Source organism: Mustela putorius, unplaced genomic scaffold, assembly GCF_011764305.1.
Source record: "Mustela putorius furo isolate JIRA1106 unplaced genomic scaffold, ASM1176430v1.1 tig00000460_pilon_pilon_pilon, whole genome shotgun sequence".
NCBI lineage: Eukaryota > Metazoa > Chordata > Mammalia > Carnivora > Mustelidae > Mustela > Mustela putorius.
Genome location: NW_025421389.1, coordinates 11,124,770 through 11,147,162, shown reverse-complemented (window position 1 = coordinate 11,147,162; position 22,393 = coordinate 11,124,770). Strand labels below are relative to the sequence as shown.

General features: G+C 35.6%; 1 protein-coding gene across 6 annotated transcripts in view; it reads right to left on the bottom strand.

The window, feature by feature from the left end:
* The window catches only part of ARHGAP32 (Rho GTPase activating protein 32), a 297,156-nt gene that overhangs the window by 183,527 nt on the left and 91,236 nt on the right, over positions 1–22,393 (bottom strand). For 4 of the 6 annotated variants that reach the window (XM_045080353.1, XM_004763903.3, XM_004763904.3 and 1 more), the window contains one exon: positions 5,182–5,290. In XM_045080353.1, the coding sequence (XP_044936288.1) occupies positions 5,182–5,286 (105 nt within the window). In that variant the 5' untranslated portion in view covers positions 5,287–5,290. Of the gene's footprint in view, positions 1–5,181; positions 5,291–5,902; positions 6,054–22,393 lie in introns of those variants that run through there. The other 2 variants (XM_004763905.3, XM_045080354.1) reach the window with 2 other exon arrangements.

Genomic DNA, 22,393 nt, shown 5'->3' with positions numbered 1-22,393 from the left:
ATAAACCATAAATCACAAAAGGATAGGGTGCTACTGAAGGGTTTATTGTTTAAATTTTAAAATGATTTAGAACAGATCGATTATCAGTAAGGAAAGTGAACCAGTAATCAAAAACCTCCCAACAAATAAAATTTCGTATCAGACAGCTTCACTACTGCATTCTACCAAACATTTAAGGACGAATTAATACCAACCCTTCTTCAATTATTCCAAAATATAAGACAGAACACTCTCATACTGATTATAAAAGGCCAGCATTATCTTGATATCAAAAGCAGACAAGGACACTACAAGAAAAGTAAATTACAGGGGCACCTGAATGGCTCAGTCAGTTAAGCATCGTTTCAGCTCAGGTCATGATCTCAGGGTCATGAGATCAGGCCCTGTTTCTCACTCAGTGTTAGTTCACTTGAGATTCTCTCTCACATTCTCCCTTTGCACCCCCCCCCAACACACACACTCTAATAAATACATACTTAAAAAGTTATTTATGGAACAACATCCCTGATGAACATAGAAGCAAAATCCTCAACAAAATATTAAGCAAACTGAATCCAACAGTACATTAGAAGGATCCCACACCATGGTCAAGTGTGATTCATACAGGGATCAAAGGATGGTTCAATATCCACAAATCAATCAATGTCCATACCACATTAACAAAATGAAGGATAAAAATCATATCAGTATCTCACTAGATACAGAAAAAGCATCTGACAAAATTCAACATCCATTTATGAGAAAAACTCTCAATCTAGATGAATATACAGGGAATGTACCTCAACATAAGGGCCCTATTTGACAAACCCATAGCTAATATCATACTCAATGATGAAAAGCTAAAAGCTCTTCCTCTAAGATCAGGAACAAGACAAGGATGCCCACTTTCAACATGTTTATTCAGAAAAGTACTGGAAATCCTACACGGAGCAATTAAGCAAGAAAAAGAAATAAAAGGCCTACAAATCAGAAAGGAAGAAGTAAAACTGTAACTATTTCTATACGACATATTACATAAATAGCCCTAAAGACTCCAACAAAATATTGTCAGAACTGGGGCACCTCAGTGGGTGGCTCAGTCATTAAGCATCTGCCTTCAGCTTGGGTCATGATCCCAGAGTCCTGGGATTGAGCCCCGCATCAAGCCCCACATCAAGCCCCTCATCGAGCCTGGCATCAGGCTCCCTGCTCAGAGGGAAGGCCTGCTTCTCCCTCTCCCACTCCCTGCTTGTGTTTCCTCTCTCGCTGTCCCTCTCTTTCTCTCTGTGAAATAAAGTATAAAGTCTTTAAAAAAAAAAAAAAAAAACACTGTCAGAACTAATAAACAAATGCAGTAAAGCTTCAGAATACAAAATCATTAAAAGAGTTGTGTTTCTACACACTCACAGTGAGCCGGAGTACTGAGCATTTTTTCAGTGGGATGCTAGTACCTCTAGGGATTCATTAATCTGAAAGAGGGTGTGGGGCTTGTCTTTGCTGAGACTATTTTCCATCTCTGCAGAGAAGTTAACTTGCAGAAAACTAATAGTACAAATAATTCCTGCCCACAAAAATGCAAATTGTGTCTAGTGGAACTAAAGAGTTTTGCCAGCTTTTGCATCCATTTGCATCTATTTTAGCTTGATTAATCTCTAACAGTAAGGCACTCTGAATTCTCCTTTGAACGAAATCTCCTTTGAATCGAGTTGTGACACTTCATTGGTTCCTTCATTAGTTAATGAGTTAAATATCCTCGGCATGTGTTCATTTTATATCTGTATGAAAGTCATGATTATATCTTCGTAAACTTTATCCTTCAATAAAATGAATAAAAGATTATCTCTATCCTTTCTCAAAAACTCACAATATAGTAAAAGGAAATAGAAACATCCATAATCAACTAGAATGAGATGACGTATTAAGACCTGGATATGGGGGCGCCTGGGTGGCTCAGTGGGTTAAGCCGCTGCCTTCGGCTCGGGTCGTGATCTCAGGGTCCTGGGATCGAGTCCCGCATGGGCTCTCTGCTTGGCAGGGAGCCTGCTTCCTCCTCTCTCTCTCTGCCTGCCTCTCCAACTACTTGTGGTTTCTCTCTGTCAAATAAATAAATAAAATCTTTAAAAAAAATAAAATAAAAAAGAAAAGACCTGGATATGAACAACATACTATAAGAAGTAAAATCAAAACATTTGGTTCTATTTTTATTTTTATTTTATTTTATTTTTCTATCTGAAAGGTTTCAGAAAGCCTTACATCTTAAGTTACAATTATATAAGGAAGGGGCCAAAACTTGGGCCAACCCAGCCCTATGTTTGTTTTTGTATAGTCCATAAGCTAACATTTTTAAATGTATGGGGGAACAAACAAACAAACAAAAAAAGAGGATGATTACCTAATGACATGTGAAAATTACAAAAAATTCAAATATGTGTCCATAAATAAAGTCTTATTGGAACATAGCCATGCTCATTTATGTATTATCTATGGCTACTTTCATGTTAGAGTGACAGAGCTGAGTAGCTATGAGAGAGACCTTACAAGCCACTCATCAATTCATACTGCGGCTCAGCATACCATACACCGTACTATGAAGCTAGAACACAGCAGCATTGCAAGTTCCCCATGTATCACCATACCATGTGCTTAAAATCACTAATTTGTACACAATATATCAAAAATAAGCCAAAAAGAGACAAGTGGACTACCAATGTCATGCTTTTAAGACATAGGAGAATGTGGGTTTCGTTATCAAATAAGATCGCAAAAAAACTGTTTATTATGTGCTGACACTACAGCCGTGCTGAAAGAAAGAATATAGATCAAACATCACCAACTATGCACTCACCACAATATTCTCAACTCACAGGAAAACAACAATCTGAAAAGTCAAAAAACTCTAAAACGGAGTAAGTGCGTAAAGCATCACACAAAATTAAAATTTCTTCACAAAAATAAAAACAAGGCTGCATCCAGAGTAAATTCTCAAGTAGATCACTTGTCAGCAGAGCAAGGAAAGCCACTGGCTAATGGTCAATCAATTAAATCATGTTTGACTGTAGCAAAGAAATCCAGAGAAAACAAACTGATTTAAGCCTAATAGTCTTTCAGTAAGTACAGGCTTGAATACACTTGAGGGCATTGAGAGCAAAATTAAGAGTCAATATGAAAATGAGGCAAAATGATTTCAAGTGGTTTCCCTTAACTCTTGATGAGTCAACAAACGTAACCAATACTGTGAAGCTGCTAAGGAGTCAATGCAACTTTAAAGTGGCTGAAGAATTAGCCCCATGTGCAGTCTGCCTAGGACAACCACAGCTGACAATGTTCTGAAATAAATTCAACAAACATTCATTCAGTGCAAGTGGAATCTACTAAGATACTTCATGCCAATTTTGGTAAAAAATATGGGTGAAACAGAAAAAGTTCAGTTGGACCTGTTTTCGATCTCTGTTAACAAATGCTAAATGGTTTTTATAATTAAGTTTTTGCTGCATATTTGATGCTATTTCTCACTGAATCTAACCTAAAACTGCAAAGCAAAACATAGCTTATGAGAAACACTGATCAATGTTAGAATCACAATCACGAGCTGTCATACATATTTTCCAACATACCAAACGCTAAAACAAGAAGAGAGATCTCCATTACCACAAAAATTTGCAGTGAACATATTTTCTGAACTCAAACTACAGTTCCAGCAAGGTTTTCCAGAAAATGTCCACACTGCAAAATCCATTTAACTTTGCAATGGAGCAGCTTCAACCTCATCTTTAATGGGATGTTTGTAATATTATGTTATATTAAAAAGTCAATATCAAGAGAAGAATCTAATAGAATTCTATAAATGCTTTCCAAGAGAAAAATATGCTCAATTAAAATCACATGCTCATGAACTGGTTGGGATACGTATTTGGCAATTCCTGAGTGAAAAGGCATTTTCAAAAATCAAATATGTAAAAACTCATTACAGATCATCAGTGACATGAATATTTGCATTCAAATTTTGGTGGTAAGAAACATTAACTTTACTACAATTTAGTAAAATGTTATTCTTCACAAAAGGAATTTCACCATTCTTATTAACAGACCCAAACCACAAAAAGTTGTAACAGATTAAATGTGTATCTCAAACCATCATGTATAAAACTACACTGAATAGGATTTTTCTACCCAATCCCCAATAAAAAGTGCTTTTCCAAAAAAAAAAAAAAAAAAGTGCTTTTCCAGCATTTCAGTAAATGTAACTCCATTCTTCAGGTTGATTAAGCCAAAAAATGTAGTCAGCTTTAACATCTCTTTAGCTCACTCTCTAACATCCCACTAATCCACAAAAACAGTAGGTTTTATCTGCAGAACTCTCTCTAGAATCTAACCATTTTTCACCTTATCTACCATTCCAGTTCAAGCTACTGTTACTGTTCACCTATAATAATAACCTTCTAACTGGTCTTATTTCTTCTTTTGCCTCCCTTTTTAGCCTATTCACAGAAATCAGAGACTTCCTTTAAAATTTTAAGACAGATCATGTCACTTTTCAGCCAAAAATCCTTCAATGGTTTCCCATCTCACTCAGCAAAGAAACCAAAGTCTTTATAAAGTACCACAGGAAACTACATGATCTGCTCTCTATCCACCCAAACCACTCTCTGGCCTCATCTCCTTCTACTTTCCCCTGGCTTGTTCAATTTCAGCCACATGTCCTACTTGCGTTTCCTCCAGCTTACTTTTTATTCCTATGCGATAGCCTTTAACTTGTCCTTCCAATGCCTAAAATGATGCTTCCAGATAAGCACACTACTCACTCCCTCACATCCTTCTGCTCAAATTTTACCTTCTCCCAGAGGCCTTCTGTGGCCTCTATTATAAAGCTACCAACCATCCTTTCCCACATTATCCTACCACTCTGTAACTCCACTACTCTGCATAAATTTCTACAATAGCACCTACCATCATTTGACATACTATATACTTAATTATTTCCGTCTCCTCTTAAACCATTAAAATATAAGCTGCATGAAGTCAGGAAGCTGGTGTGTTTTGCTCAGGGCTCTGCACACATTGCTTAGAAGAGATTATTTGCTCAATAGCTACTTTCTGAATAAAATAAGAAAGAAACACTAAAAAAGTTCGTAAGGATTCATCAGTTCCTTCTCCTTATAGAAGTAAACTATATACACATATATATGCATAAAACTGATTTACCATCGTGCTAAGTGTTTCTTCCCAATCAGGCCGCTCTCGAGGGTGAACATTTCTATGTAGTTCTGGGACAAAATCATCCTCCTCAGAATGTACCGAAGACTTCATCTTCCTAGAGATAAAAACACGAGAGACTATGGTAAGAAGTCCCAACTGTATGAAAACCTTCCAGTAATTATAATTCAAAAAATAGAAAATTATGTCAGATTTGAAGTTTAATTAACAGCTTTAGTGGTTAGTACTGATTCCCCATTTGTACTCTGGCCTTCAGGTATCTTTCCTAATGTACCTAATACCCACTTTTATTCCGAAAGATAAATGTAAAGTTAATAATTTTGTAATTCTCATGGTCTGTGGTAATTATTATGTAAGACTGATGTTATTTGTTTAACCCAGTAGGAACCTAGAAAAGATTTGCAACAGCCACCAATATTAATGGAACTGTGCTAAGCATTAGTAAAATTCCAGGATTAGTAAAATTCTAGGAATATAGCCTAAGAAATTCCAGGAATATACACTCTCAAGAACAACAATGAAGGCTAAACAAAACATATGAAACAACTTTTCTAAAGGCACAGGAAAGCAATCAATACAAGTAGGAGCTCTGGGGCTACATTCTCTGAGAGCTTACAAAGCAAATTCCACATTTAAATATTACTTTTGTATAAGAGATTTTCTAAATCAATAATGAAAATAAGGCCCAAGCATAATATTGTAGGCTTACTGGACTAAGCTGGCAGAGGTTGTAAGCTGCAGTTGCCAAAGCAGATGGGGCTTCAGTGTGACAAATGACCCCTAAAAAGACGTGTAGAGAAAGAACCCATAAATCTACATGGAAATTCCCCTGAAACCATTAATTAATACCAGAGCCTACAAGTATGCAGGACAAGATGCTGAGAAACCTATCCAAAAACAGCTGATAGGCAACTAAAGAGCCAATAGGACATTTCTGCAGCCCAGTCATGCTGTAGAGATGAAGGCTGGCAAGCAAGCACTGTCAAGATGGAGGAGCATTGAAAAAAGAAAAGAAACCCTGGGCTCCTGAGACTCCAGAAAAGCCATGCCTTAGGAGTAAGGACAAACTAGCAATATATGAACTCTAATAAATCCAAAAACCAAGACTTTATAGCATTAGAACTGCCAGTTAAAAAATAACAATAATAATAACTCTCTTCAGAGGAAAATAACATTCTACAGACCCTCTGCAAATATTTTACCCAATCTAGTATCCAATAAACATTACAAGGCATGCTTTAAAAAAATTAAAAATAAATTTTAATTAACATAAACAAATCAGCAAAAATTGGGGAAAAAGTCAAAACAGAGACTCACATTTGTTTCAGACTTTAAAATTATCAGAAAGGGACTTTAAAATGCTTATGATGGAGTTCTGCCTTCTGCTTATGATGTAGTGAAAGCTGTAAAAAGCACTGCATCCAGCCAAACAAGACAAAAGGAAAGATAACCTAAGAAATCATAACTTTCTTGGATATATCAGAAAACTGAGGCAACCAGCTAGTCTGAACACTAAAGACAGGACTCTCCATGATGAGCTGGTTCGCAAGCAATTATTGCTTAGAGCAAAGCAGGAAAGAAGACAGAAGCTAGTAAGAAGAAATCAGTTAAATTCTCACCAAGTTTTATCAAGTTTTAAATCAAAACTAAAAACATTTATGATTATTACATTCAATAACATTTTTTAAAACTAGATGAAAAGATTAAGAATTTTAAGAGACAATTGGAATCTGCAAAACAATCAAATGCCCATCCTGAAATTGAAAAATGCAGCATCTGAAATTAAGAAGTCACTGAATGGGTTTAACAGAACAACTGATATGGCTAAAGAGAGAATTAGTGAACTAGAAGACAGCTCAGTAGAAAATATCCACCCTGGCGCAGACAAATAAAAAAGAGAAATACACAAAACAACACAAAACATGAGACTTGACTAAGAAGGTCTCAAATATGTCTAAATTAGAAAATCAGAGACAAGGGAGATGATGAAAAAGAAAACAAGACAACAGCAATATTTGAAAAATAATGGCTAAAATGTTTTCAAAACTTTCAGAAGTCATCAAGTAGAGATTCAAAAAGTCCAATGTCCATTAAGCAGGATAAAAAAAAATTCAACATATCTTACAACTTATTAAAATACCCCAAATTTACTTAAAAAACAAAGTACTACTTGAAATTCTTAAAAGCAGCCAGAGAATAAAAGACAGGTTGACTTCAAAGACACAACAATAACAATGTAGGAGGACATTTCGATGGAAATGAAAAGACAATGGAGTAAACCTTCAGCATAGTAAGAGGAAAAAATAGTGCCAAACTAAAATCCTCTAACATCATTCATTAAGTCATCCATTAAAAAGGCAGGGAAAATGGGGTGCCTGGGTGGCTCAGTTGGTTAAGTGTCTAACTCTTTGTATCAGCTCAGGTCTTGATCTCAGAGTCAGGAGTTCAGGCTCCACATAGTGGGCATAGAGTACACTTAATTAAAAAAAAAAAAAAAGTAGGGGAAATAAGTTATTTTCAACAAAAGCTGAAAAAATTTATCATCAAGAAACCTACAATAAAAGAAATAGTAGAGTTCTTCTGACTGAAGGAAACTGAGCCTTCAGTCAGAAAACTACAGAAATTTATGAAAAGCACAAGGAAAAAGTGAGAAAGTATAAGTAAATAATGGTTTACAAACTGACACAGAAATAAAAACAGTGTCCTATAAGTTTTATAATAGACATAAAAAAAGCACAAAGGATAGGAGAGACATATGCAGTCAATTAATACAGAAATTCTCAATTGGGTAGGAAATGAAATAAGCACTATTTTAGAAATGAATATGGTTTGATCTTCACAGTAACTATTAGAATAATAGTAAATAAATGTATAACTAAAAACCTAAAAACAGAAAATCTTTCAGAATAAAGCATATCTGATTAACCCAGAAGAAAGCAGAGAAAGGAAGAATAAAGGTACAAAGAATGAATAAGACGAATTAAAAAATAAGTATGAAGGTGGCAGAATTCAATTCAAACACATTATTAATAATTATTAAAGTGACCAGACTAGTTAACAAGCATGTGGAGCAACTGGAACCTTCATTTATAGCTGGTAGGAATTGAAATTGTGCAGCCACTATAGAAAAAGTTTGGCAGTTTCTCAAAATACTAAATAGAAAATACCATATAATTCAGCAATTCCATTTCTAGATATTTAACAAAGAAAAATAAAAACATAGGTCCACCATGAATTTATACATGAATATTCATACCAGTATTCTTTATAATATACAAAAAGTAGAAACAACCAAAATGGTAATTACCTGCAGAATGGACAAACAAAATGTACCAATCTATATAATAAAATATTATTCAACCATAAAAACAAAAAGAATGAAATCCTGATTCATGCTACCATGAGAATGAATAGTTAAAACATGCTAAATTAAAGAAGTCAGACACAAAAGACCGTATATTTTATTATTGCATATATATAAAATGTCCAAAAATAATAAAATTCACAGAAGACAAAAGTATACCTGGTGGCTGCCATGGGCTGGGAAGAGGAAGACATGGAAAATTATCACAGGCATACCTCATTTCATTTCTCTTCATTCTATGACACTTCACAGATACTGTATTTTTTTAAAAATTGAAGGTTTGTGGAAACCCTGTGTCAAGGTAAGGTATCAGCACCATTTTTCCAACAGCATTTGTTCACTTCATGTCTCTGTTACGTTTGAGTAATTCTAGTAGTTCAAACTTTTTCATGGATATTGTATTTGTTATGGTGATCTGTGATCTATTATCTCCGATTTTATCGTAATAATTGTTCTGGGATGCCACCAACTATGGCTACACAAGATGCCAAACCTAATAAATGCATTTTTCTGATCCCTCCACCAACTGGCCATTGTGTTCTGACTGCTCCACCAACCAGCCATTCCCCCCATCTCTCTCCCTCTCTTCATACCTCCCTATTCCAAGACAAAACAATATAGAAATTAGGCCAATTAATAACTCTAAGATAGCCTCTAAGTGTTCAAGTGAAAAGGAGAGTCAAATGTCTCTCACTTTATTTATTTTTTTGTTTGTTTGTTTGTTTGTTTGTTTTAGAAAAGGAGAGTGAGAGGGAAAGGCAGAGGGCAAGGGAGAGAGAGAATCTTATAGCAGGCTCCACACCCAGCACAGAACCCAATGCAGGGCTTGATCTCACGACCCTGAAATCATGAACTGAGCCAAAATCAAGAGTCAAATACTTAAGCGACTGAGCCACCCAAGCAGCCCCTCTTTTCCCCAAATGTCTCTCACTTTATATCAACAGCTAGAACTTATTAAGTTTTGTAGAGAAATTTTGTCAAAAGCCAGGATAAGCCAAAATCTAGGTCTTGTATGCCAAACAGCCAAGTTATGAATGCAAAGGAAAAATTCTTGCATTTCCTACTCAAATGAACACATGGATGATTAAAAAAGCAAAACAGCCTTATCACTCATATGGAGAAAAATTTAGTGGTCTGGATAGAAGATCAAACCACCCACATTCCCTTAAAACCAAAGCCTAATCCAAAGCAAGGCCCCTAACTGTCTTCCATTCTGTGAAGGCTGAGAGAGAGGAGGAAGCTACAGAAGAGTCTGAAACTAGCAGAAGTTAATTCATGAAGTTTAAGGAAAAAAGCCAGCCATCTCCATAACAGTGCAAAATGAAGGAGCAAGTGCTAATGCAGAAGCTGTAGCAACTTACCCAGTAGATTTACCGAGGATAATTAGTGATAGTGGACACACTAAACAACAGATTTTCAATACAGACAAAACAGCCTTAAATTGGAAGAAGATGCCATCCAGAACTTTCATAGCTAGAGAGGACAGGTCAATGCTTGGCTTCAAAGCTTTAAAGGACAGACTGGCTCTCTTGTTAGGAGCTAATGCAGCTGGTGACTTTAAGTTGAAGCCAGTACTCATTTACCATTCTGAAAATGCTAAGACCCTTAAGAATTATACTAAATCTACTCTGCCTGTGCTCTGTAAATGTAATAAAAAAAAAAAAAAGCCTGGGTGACAGCACATCCGTTTAAAACATGGTTTACTGAATATTCTAAGCCCCATGTTGAGACATACTGTTCAGATTCCTTTCAAAACATTACTGCTCACTGACAATGCATCTAGTCATGCAAGAGGTATGATGGAAATGTACAATGAGATTATTGTTGTTTTTATTCCTGTCAATACAACATCCATTCTGCAGCCCTCAGATTAAGGAGTTATTTTCTTTTTTTTTTTTTTTAGATTTTATTTATTTATTTGACAGACAGAGATCCAAGTAGGCAGAGAGGCAGGCAGAGAGAGAGGAGGAAGCAGGCTCCCCACTGAGCAAAGAACCCGATTCGGGGCTCGATCCCAGGACCCCGAGATCATGACCCAAGCTGAACGCAGAGGCATTAACCCACTGAGCCACTCAGGTGCCCCAAGGAGTTATTTTCAATTTTCAAGTCTTATTGTTTAAAAAATACATTTCATAAGGCTCTAGCTGCCATAGAAAGTTAATTACTTCATTATGGGCAAAAAAACCTGAAAATCTTCTGGAAAGGATTCAACATTCTAGATGCCATTAAGAACATTCATTTGATTCACTGGAAGAAGTCAAAATATCAACATAAATAGGAGACTGGAAAAAGTTTTTTCTAACCCTCATAAATGACTCTGAGGGACTGAAGACTTGAAGTAACTAACTACAGGTGTGATGGAAAGAAAAGAAAACTAGAATCAGAACTAAACCTAAAGATGGGACTGAACTGCTGCAATCTCGTGATAAAACTTGAACAGGTAAGGAGTTGCTTTTACAGAGGAGCAAAGAAAGTGCTTTCTTGGGTGCCTGGTGGCTCAATGGGTTAAGCCTCTGCCTTCGACTCAGGTCATGATCTCAGGGTCCTAGGATTGAGCCCCGCATCGGGCTCTCTGCTCAGCAGGGAGCCTGCTTCCCCTTCTCTCTCTCTGCCTGCCTCTCTGCCTACTTGTGATCTCGCTTTGTCAAATAAATAAATAAATAAAATCTTAAAAAAAAAAAGAAAGAAAGAAAGAAAGAAAGCGGTTTCTTGAGATAGGATCTACTCCTGATGAAAATTCTGTTAACATTGTTGAAATGACAACAGAAGACTTTGATTATCCCATAAACTTAGTTGACAAGGCAGCAGCAGGACTTGAGAGGACCAACTCCAGTCGTGAAAGAAGTTCTACTGTGGTTAAAATGCTATCAAACACCATCACATGCAACAGAGAAATCATTCATAAAAGGAAAACTGAATCGCTGAAGCCAAGTTCCATGTTGTCTTTTGTCAAAAAAGTTGCTACAGCCACCTCAACCTTTAGCAACTACCACCCTGATCAGCCGGCTGCCGCTGAGGCAAGACACTCCATCAGCAAAAAGATTACAACTTGCTTAAAGTTCAAATGATGAGTAGCATTATTTAGCAATAAAATATTTGTTAACTAAGGTATGTATGTTTTTTTAGAGATAATGCTATTACTCACCTAATAAACTACAATATAGTTTAAACATAAACTTTACATGCACTAGAAAACAAAGAAATTCATTTGATTCACTTTAGTGTGATACTCACTTTATTGTGGTGGTCTGGAACCAAACCCATAATGTCTCTGAGGTATGTCTGAACTAATAAGTAAGAGATTTCTTTCTGAAATATTCAATAATTAGATAATGATAATGGTTGTGCAACTTTGTGAATATACTAAAGCCACTTAACTGTATACTTTAAGAGAGTGAATCTTACAGATGCAAATTATATCTTAATAAAAAATTAAATGGACTAAAAATTCTAATTAAAATACTCAAAGGGGGACATTTCATGGTAAAAATGTTAAGAAAACAGGGCATCTGGGTGGCTCAGTCGGTTAAGCCTCTGCCTTCAGCTCAGGTCATGGTCCCAGGCTCCTGGGATCAAGCCCCATCAAGAAGGAGCTCCCTGCTCAGCAGTGAGTCTGCTTCTCCCTCTCCATCGAACCTTCCCTCCCCCTGCTTATGCTCGCTCTCTCTCTTAAATGAATAAATAAAAAATCTTTTTTTAAAAAGTGTTAAGCATGATATAATAAACAAAAGCAAAACCTGAAAGAACTAAAAAGAAAATAAATAAATCCACAATTACAGTTGCAGATTTTAACAGATATCTCTCAGTGACCAATAGAATAAGACAAAAAAAGTGTCCTAAGTATACAGATCTGAACAACCTACCTTTTCAACCTGAACTAGAACATTGAACCTAACAACTGCAGAATATAAGTCCTTTCCAACAGCATATTAAACATTTACCAAAAGACCATAATCTAGGCAATGAAGCAGGTCTCAAAAAATATAAGGAATTTAAATCATCAACGAAGTGTTTTGTGACCAGCACAGAACTGTACTAAAAATCAATTACTGGAGAATAACTAGAAATTCTCCCAAATGTATGGAAATTACAAAACACAATTCTGAGTAATTCATGAATTGAATACATGAAATCACAGTGAAAATGAGAACATATTTTTATCTGAATGGTAATAAAAATACAACAGATAAAAACGTGAAAGACACAACTAAAACAGCGAATTTCAGACCTCTAAGTGTACATTACTGAAAATAAGGCAAGTTGAAAGCAAATGTTCTAAGTCTCTATTGCAAAAAGCTAGAAAAAGAATAGCAAATTATTCCAAGAAAGTAGAAAGAAGAAAAAAAGTGTTTAAGTAAAAAATCAGTGAAATAGAAAGCCGACTCCTTGAAAGATTAATAAAATAGATAACACCAAGAAGTTTCATCAAGGAAAAAACAGAACACAGAATATAAACAATGAAAGGAAAGTTACAACTAGAAAGCCTACAGACAAAAAGATTCTGAGGACAATTATATAAACAACTTTATTCCATATAGGTGTGAATTTCCATTGAAATGGGGAAATTTCCTTAAGAACACAACTTACCAAAACTGAAACAAGAAACCAAATAATTGTGAAAAGGCCTATAGCTATTAACAAAGCTGAATCTGTGAGAAAACTCCAGACCCAAATGTATTCATTGGTGAGTTCTTTCCAACATTCAAGGAATAAATTAGAGCGATATTATATTCCTCCAGAGTATAAAAACAAAAGGAAGATCCCTTTTCAACCGGTTCCATGAAGTTAGGATAGTCTTCATAACAAAAGGGGACAAAGACATTAATAGAAAAGAAAACTGTAGGTCAGTATTATTAACATAGCTGCAGAACTTCTAAACAAAGTAGTAACAAATCAAACCCACTGGTTTACAAAAAGGATATATAATACCATTTCCAAGTAAGTTTTAGTCCAAAATGCAAACTGTTTTATCATTCTAAAATCAACTGCTATAACTGACCATATGATTAAAATAAAGGAATAAAAACATTGTCATTTTAATAGGTAAAATTTAATACCTATTCATAATTTTTCTAGATATAGATAGATACATGAACGTTATTAAAACACACACACAAATAACATCATAGTTAATGGTGAATACTGATGCTCTCCTTATGATAGGCATGGTTAATAAGGTCATAAACAAGAGAAGAATGTCTTCTATACAACATTACACTTGATGTCTTAGTTTTTTTTTTAAAGAGGGGAGTCTGGGTGGCTCAGTGGTTAAGTGGCTGCCTCCAGCTCAGGTCATGGTCCCAGGGTCCTGGGATCAAGCCCACATGGAGGCTCCCTGCTCAGCGGGAAGCCTGTTTCTCCTCTCCACTTCCCCTGCTTATGTTCCCTCTCTCCTGTGTCTCTCTCTGCCAAATAAATAAATAAAATCTTTTTTAAAAAAAAATAAAAATAAGTACAAGAGAAAGAAAAAGAAATAAAAGGTAAAAAAATTAGAAGGGAAGGCTCCTGGGTGGCTCAGTCAGTTAAGCATTGAACTCGATGTTGCCCAGGTCTCGATCTCACAGTCTTGAGTTTAAGCCCTGCTTTGGGCTCCATGCTGGGCATGAAGCCTAACTTAGGAAGGGGAGGGGAGGGGAGAAAGGGAAGGAAGGAAAGGGAAGTAAGAAAGAAAGAAAGAAGGGAAAAATAGAATTCTCATCATTTAAAGATGACACAATGTGTTCAGCAGTTAGAATAAGATAATTCAGCAAAATCGCAGCAAAGAAGGTCAAATGCAAAAATCAAATGTTTTATACATACTGTTATTATACATTTAATGGGGGGGAAGCCAAATACAATAGATAAGTAATTTACACTATTCTCCACGTAAAACTACACAGAAGTGAAAAAGAATCATTGCTGCCATCTGCAAGAAATGGATGAATCCCATAAGTGTTGAGAAGCAGAAGCCAGACAAAAGTATATGTTAATCTTAATAAATAAGTGTATCAAATCATCATTTTGACCATCTTAAGCAATATTATATGACAATTATAGCTGGGGAGGAAAGAGTACATATTGTATAATTTTATTTACATGAAGTTCAAGAACAGGCAAAACAAATCCACTGTAACAAAAGTCAGAATAATGGTTACCTCTGGGACAGGTATTGACTGGGAGGGGCAAGGGTTTTGTGGCATACTAACATTAATTTATATCTTGTTTTGGGCTGTGTTTACCGGGATATATACATTTATATAAATTCTTCAAGCTATATACTCATGATTTATGCATTTTATTATATGTTATACCTTAATAAAAGTGTAAAATAAAAAGTCTGTTGGTAAATATTACACATTTTAAAAAGATTAAAATTATGTTTATATTGTATGTATTTTGTGTCATAGAACACTTAATCAACTCCATACAAACTTAATATCTATTTATTTAATTGATCCTTTTGTTCCATGCTTTTTAAACTATGAGCAAATTTTACCCTTAACATGATTAATTATAGTTTCAAATCTAACAGAAAAGACAGAGTGTTAAGATTACCAACCATAAAACCCAAAGAATCCCATGCTTTATTTACAAATTTTCTGTAAAACATCAGATTTGAACCTGCATATTTTCAAGCAAAAGGAAAAAGGAGAAAAAAAAAAAAACATTCCTCAAATTATGGGAACCAGCCTCACCATCCCACTCATTTAAAAATTATTTAAATCTCTGACACACACTTTATCTTTGTATGAATCTTGTTCACAGCTTGTGAAAAATTTGTACTTGACAGTGTTAAATTCCACAGAGAAGTCCAAGTGACACATTGCCTGAGAAGCGTTTCCTAAGATACTGCTTACACTTGGGCATATCTTTTCTTGATCCCTGAAGTAAAACTCCAGGCACAATAGAATTTTATCTTTCTCCTTTTATTCCCTTAATCTTTGTTTGCATTCATTGCTGGTTCTTTGCTAAGTTTGGTTCTGGCTCTGTGACACTTCATGGCCAGGAAGTTGTTCCCCAATGGTACAGGAAATGATTAGAAAGTCATTTTATGGTCTGAGCATGTGGTGGTATTTGACAAATAAGAGACAGGCATCTACACTCTATCACAGACAAGAGAGAACTGAGTTCATGACTCAATTTATATCTGTCTGTTTGTGAAAGAATATGACTCAATTCCACCGCAGAGAAGAGCTCTTCCCGTGGGTATCAAGTTTGATATCCTATTTATTTTACCCATGGCTGAAGTGTAAAACTGAAGATGCAAGGTGTTAGTTATGTCTGCAACTAATAGTCATTAACTGTCATCATAAGGAGTACTATATCTTCCTACCTTCAGAGGATTTAATAAATTAGATTATATAGCTGCTTAAAATATAGCATATTTTATATTTATCCTGGTTGGTTTATATACACTATTAAATGCTTATATAAACCCAGTATTCCCAGAATTCCCAGAAAATAAAGAAACTGATCTTGTAACACTAATGGAGTCAGCTGTTTGCTGAAGCCAGTGGAATTGAGTTGTAGTCACTTCCAGCTGAAAATGGCAGATATACTATAATTCTTAATAGGTATTATAATTTTATCAGACAGAAGTCCTGCCCAATTCCTAGCCATTAAGCTCCTTGCCTTATATATTCTTCCAGATTCTTTATGAATATATCTACTCATATGTAATCTTTTCATGTCTTAAGAATATATCCATAACAAATCTGAAAGCAATGTGTAAATATGGTCTTTGTGCAAAAAATGGAAGAACAATTTTATTCCTCCATTACCAGCCCACTTTTTACTGAAAAGTATATTTACACACCAATATTTTCTAATATTTCCATAGTATTCTGATTTCCATAGGAGTATATAAAGAGCTTCTTTGCTGTCTTCACAATTGTATGACATCCCACTGTGTAGATATATTCCATAATTTAACCAGTACCCTACCAATAGATTCTTGAATTATTTCCAATTGTTTAGTATTACAAGCAATGCTACAGTAAGTTTATAAACATGTTGTTTCTACACATGTGCATGTATATCTGAAGGACAAATTCTCAGTGATGAAAAATATCCTTTTGATATATTAGCCCATGTTTCTATTGGGACAGTCTTTTCTTACCTATTTTTAGTTCTTTATATATTAAAGAGATTAGTTCCTCATCTGTAATATGAGTTCTTAGTATTTTTCCCAGGTTGTCATTTGTCCTTGCTTATTTTTTAGAATACACGTTTTATATTTCATGTAGTTAAATTTTGTAACTCTTTCCTTTATGGGTTTTGCGTCTTAAATCATAGTTCTAAAAGCCTTCCCTGGCCCCAAATTTTTTTTTTAATTTTCCCATGTGTTCTTTTAAAATTTTTATGATTTCATTTAATACACTTGTATCTTTGATCATTTTGGAATTTATCCTTGCTAAGAGGCAGAACTTCAATATTTTTTTCCTACTGATGTGTATGCAGTTTCCCGCAAAGGACTTACTGAAGAGCACACATAGTCCCTATTCATTTTTGAGAAGCCATCTTTATCATATCTAAGTCTTCCTATGTGTTTGAGTGTATTTTTCGGCTTTCCATTACATCCCATTATGCTTTCTTTTCAGGTACCAGCACCACAAGGTTTTAATTATGAAGACTCTATATTACAGTATCTGGTTGCATTAGCCCTTGCTTCTTTTCATCTTCCCAAAGTTTCTTGGTAAAGTTATTTAACCAAGATCAACCTATTGATCAGTTTGTCTAGGTTTGTTTTTTTTTTTTAAAGATTTTATTTATTTATTTGACAGACAGATCACAGGTAGGCAGAGAGGCAGGTTTAGAGAGAGGAGGAAGCAGGCTCCCTGCTGAGCAGAGAGCCCGATGTGGGGCTCGATCCCAGGACCCTGAGATCATGACCTGAGCCGAAGGCAGAGGCTTTAACCCACTGAGCTACCCAGGCGCCTCAGTTTGTCTAGGTTTTTTAAAAGCATTCTTATTATACATGAATTTATAACAAACTGACATCTTGGGGTGCGTGGGTGGCTCAGTGGGTTAAAGCCTCTGTCTTCAGCTTGGACCACGGTCCCAGGGTCCTGGGATTGAGCCCCACATTGGGCTCTCTGCTCGGCAGGGAGCTTGCTTTCCCCCCTCTCTCTCTCTCTCTGCCTGCCTCTCTGCCTCCTTATGATCTCTCTGTGAAATAAATAAATAAATAAATTCTTTAAAAAAAAAAAAAAGAAAAAAATAACATCTTGATGATACCGACTATTCCCAGCTATGAACAAGGTGTATCTTTTCATTTCTCCCAAACTTCTTTTATGTCCTTCAGTAATGCTTTATATTTTCTTCAAATACATCTTAGTTTCTCACTAAGTTTATTTCTGGGTATTTTATTTTTGTTCTTAAAATTGGCACCTTTTCACATCTTCTAACTAGTTACTATCTGATAACGCTATTTTTAGCGCTGTTCTGCAGGTAGGAAAATGCATTAACACATCTCAGTCACTCCAGATTTGGCAGACTGTTTTCTCCTGGAAGTTTCCACTTTATATCCTGCAGAAGACACTGAAACATGCCATTCACGTCTCTAGAGACCCACTAGACTGGATAACAGACACCAAGATTTGGCCTCACTGAATGCTCTCTTCAGAGGTTTCCTCTCAAAAGCCATGGAAAAAAGTACCAGGAGACTTCCAATTCAAGACTGCACATATGTTAAGAAACTAACCTCTACGTCTCTGAAAAGTCTCTGAGAGCTAAATAAAAAGAAATAAATCCTTAACAGAATGATATGGGTAGAATCAGCAGGCCAGAGATCTTGATAATCTTTTGGAAGACAAAAATCAAGTGGGCTCCTACTGACTGGTAAACCAGAGGAAAACAGGCTGAAGGAGGTTACACTCCCACTTCTCCCCACAACAAAAGAGGTATCTGCCCCCAAGGGATTAATAAAAACTGTAAAATTACTCTGTAAAGAAATTAAACCATCAATTAGGACGACTAGGGCTCCTAATGTGGGTGTCTGCACCCACAAGAAGCTCTACGCATCGTGAGACTACTAAAGAAAACAGCTGAAGGAGGCAAAGAAGGGCCGAAATCTAGCTTAGAAGTTAAAAGCATAAATTCTGTTCAGTCAGAACAAACAGCACATGTACACCAAATGAATAAAGTCACAGAGCTAAAGAACACAACAGCATAAATGTATTATTTACATATGCCAGTGTATATGCTGTATCTATACTTAAAAATTATTTCCCTACTCAGACTGAATTTGGAAGATTGAATATTTTTTTTTTTAGTGGCCCAAAGAACAAGAAATACATCAAACCAAAAAATAAAAATGTAAAGAGAAATATACATTGAGTAAAGGACGGATTAAGCAGACTTTATATGCAAGAAATAGGTTCCACAAGAAGACAATTACTGAAAACAGAGGAGAGGCAACAATTAAATAAATAATAGGTAACAAAAAATCTGTCTCAACATGAAGGCCTGAATCTGAGGAATGAAAGTCACTGAGCTCTAAGCCGAAGAACTGATGATAAAACACATGTAGGGGCGCCTGGGTGGCTCAGTGGGTTAAGCCTCTGCCTTCGGCTCAGGTCATGATCTCAGAGTCCTGGGATCGAGTCCCGCATGGGGCTCTCTCTGTTCGGCAGGGAGCCTGCTTCCTCCTCTCTCTCTGCCTGCCTCTCTCCCTAATTGTGATCTTTCTCTCTGTCAAATAAATTAATAAAATCTTTGAGGCGCCTGGGTGGCTCAGTGGGTTAAAGCCTCTGCCTTCAGCTCAGGTCATGATCCCAGGGTCCTGGATCAAGCCTTGCATCCAGCTCTCTGCTCAGCGGGGAGCCTGCTTCCATTCCACTCTCTCTGCCTGCTTCTCTGCCTACTTGTGATCCCTGTCAAATAAATAAATAAAATCTTTTTAAAAAATTTTTTAAATTCAATTATTTAGATTTTAAAAAAATAATTCACCCATTTCTTTTTAACACATGTAAACTGAGCACAAAAAGAAACTGTTAGAAGCATTCAGAGAGAAAGTATGAGTTACCTATGAAAGAAAAGATGGGTAAATGGCATGAGCATATGCAAGAAGTCAGAGTATGTGGCTCACAGAACTTATGTCAACAAAGTACTCAAGAAAACATCCACCAGGAAACAAATGAGCCAGAAGAGACACATGAAGATGGAAGATGATAAGAAGGAAATAACAGTAGGCACTAAGCAATGATACATTTAATTAGATCTGAATAAATGACAAAAAAAATTAAAACACCTTAGCAAAAAAACTAGGGTTTCTGGTAGCGTAAAATATTGGTAAATTTAAGAGTATCCAAAGGGACTGAAGGCAAGAAGATGGAAAAGTATTCTGCCAATCTTGTGTTAAAAGGTGGGGAGGTAGAGAAGAAAAGAGAACCATGGTAGGAAAAAGCAGCACACCTAAGTGGAAGAAATTTTTTGATTTTCAAACAATAAAGAAAATACAGATCGCAATATAAGCATGGAAAGGGAAGCTGATCATTAATGGTAAGTAAAAGTACATCAGATCTTCTAAAATTAAATATCTAGAAAGGTTTTGCTTGTTCTGATTTTAATCTTGCTAGGCTGTCACCTAATTTTTCTTTTTAAGGGAACTGACTATATTACATTTATAAACAGAGTTCTATACATTTCAGAGATTTTCATTTACTAAGTTTAAACATGCAAATGACTGCTTAAGGGAGTTTTAATGTTTAAGTTAAATATAAAAGTTAACGAAAAATTGGTTTTTAGGAGCTTAAATAAATAACCTGATGGCCAGAACTCTCATATAGTTGTATATAGTTTCTCTACTCTAGGGCCCTTCTTAAACATCAAAAAACTCATACAGATAAATACAAGAAAGGTTCACCTTGGATTCCATCCCAAAGAATTTAATTACTGAAATACCAAGAAAGCCTTGTACCAGCATGCCTCATAGTTAAGACAAGATTTATTTCACAGATTATAAAGACAGCCTAAAGGCTAAACTCCACTACCACATAAAATTTTCTGAGATTAAGTGATGTTCACATCAGACTTTGCAGATCACAAAATAAATTTATTATCCTTATGACATTGGTAAAAGTATGTTTGGTAAAAATTATATTTTATGTTGTAAGAATATATTAAGGGCTAATTTATAATCTAGATCATAAATCCAGTGTTACAGAATATCACTTTTTATATATACACATCTTTTTTCACATCATATACAACAGATTATTAAAATGCCTATGAAAAGCCATAGACCATAAAATAGACCTGGGTTGGGATACTGGTAATATATGTCTTTGGTTAATTGTTAATGCTACCTCTCCATCCTTCCAGGCTCATAAAAACTGACTGGGATGGTGGAGGGGCGCCTGGGTGGTTCAGTCGATTAAGCATTCGACTCTTGATCTCAGCTCAGGTCTTGATCTCAGGATCGTGAGTTCAAGCTCTGTGTTGGACTCCACATTGGGTATGAAGAGCATACTTAAAAAAAAAAAAAATTGCTGACTGGGGATCCCAAAATCAATAATTTCTGAAGACAACAAAAGAAGAGTCATGGTATTAAAAGCTGGGAATTGTGAAATAGCTTTGTGGGCTTCCAGAGAAATTTAGCCAATCAAAATAAATCATTCTAGATCTAAAAGAAAAGCAAGAACCTAGAAGAAATATAATATCATATTCCAAGCCATTGTTACCTATTTGGACTGCTGCAGTATGTTCTAACTCACAGTATCATTTCATATAAGGCAGAAAATTAATAAAGCAACCAACTAACCAATCAAGTACATGAACTACTATTAGTTTTATGATGCTATAAACCAATAGCGACATTAAAAGAATTTAAAATATGTTCACCAAATCATCTAGTTTAACTGAAGTTGGAAGTTTCCCACTTAAAATCACATTATTATGGAGATTCAAGCAAAGATCTGATTGGGGTATCTGGGTATCTACAGACTGATTCTAGAAGTACATAGTTCTGTGGGGCACCTGAGTGGCTCAGTTCACTGAGCAAGAGACTCTTAGCTTTGTCTCAGGTCATGATCGCCAGGTTGTGGGATGAAGCCCGTGTGCTCATTGTAGACTCTGCTTGGAATTCTCCCTCTCTCCCTCTGCCCCTCCCTCTGCTCATGCTCTAAATTAATTAATTAATTAAAATAAAAGTGCACAGTTCTAAAGATGTGGTTCAATTTTTCACTGTATCATCTGGGTTTTGAACTACATGTCACACTTGCCAGTCTATGTATGTGTCAATAATACTAGAAAAGATTCAAGCAGATTATATGATAAACATTTCTAACCTTAAATGCCAAAGAACCAGAACCTTTCATGACCATGAGTTAGTAATAATTGCTAGGTGTGCTGGAGGTCGAATCTCTGAAAGGTCACATTTACTGTATGCATTAGTTCACTTCTGTGTTCATCATATACACATCGCCATCTCAAAATCCCTTAATAAGAAGAAATTTCAGAACTAAGATGTCAGCTTAAAAGTCTCTTAAAAGTTATTACTTACCAGAGAATAACATTTAGCAGCTAAATATTTCACTAAAGTCGTTCACTTTCAAATTCAATTACACCTGGTTTCAAAATTTTGTTCTACCATATGCTTACAATGTTGGTCTATGTGTGACTTTCTAAGTGACAATTTCTTCATCTGGAAAATGGGAAAAATATTACCTACTCTATAGGACTGATAAGTGACATACTGTATATAACATATATTTGGCTTAATACACTGCATACAACAACTCCAAAGTTAAATTTTTCATTTTTAAAACTTTTTTCAAGATTTTATTTATTTATTCATGAGAGAGAGGCAGAGGGAGAAGCAGGATCCCCAAGGAGCAGGGAGCCCAATGAGGAACT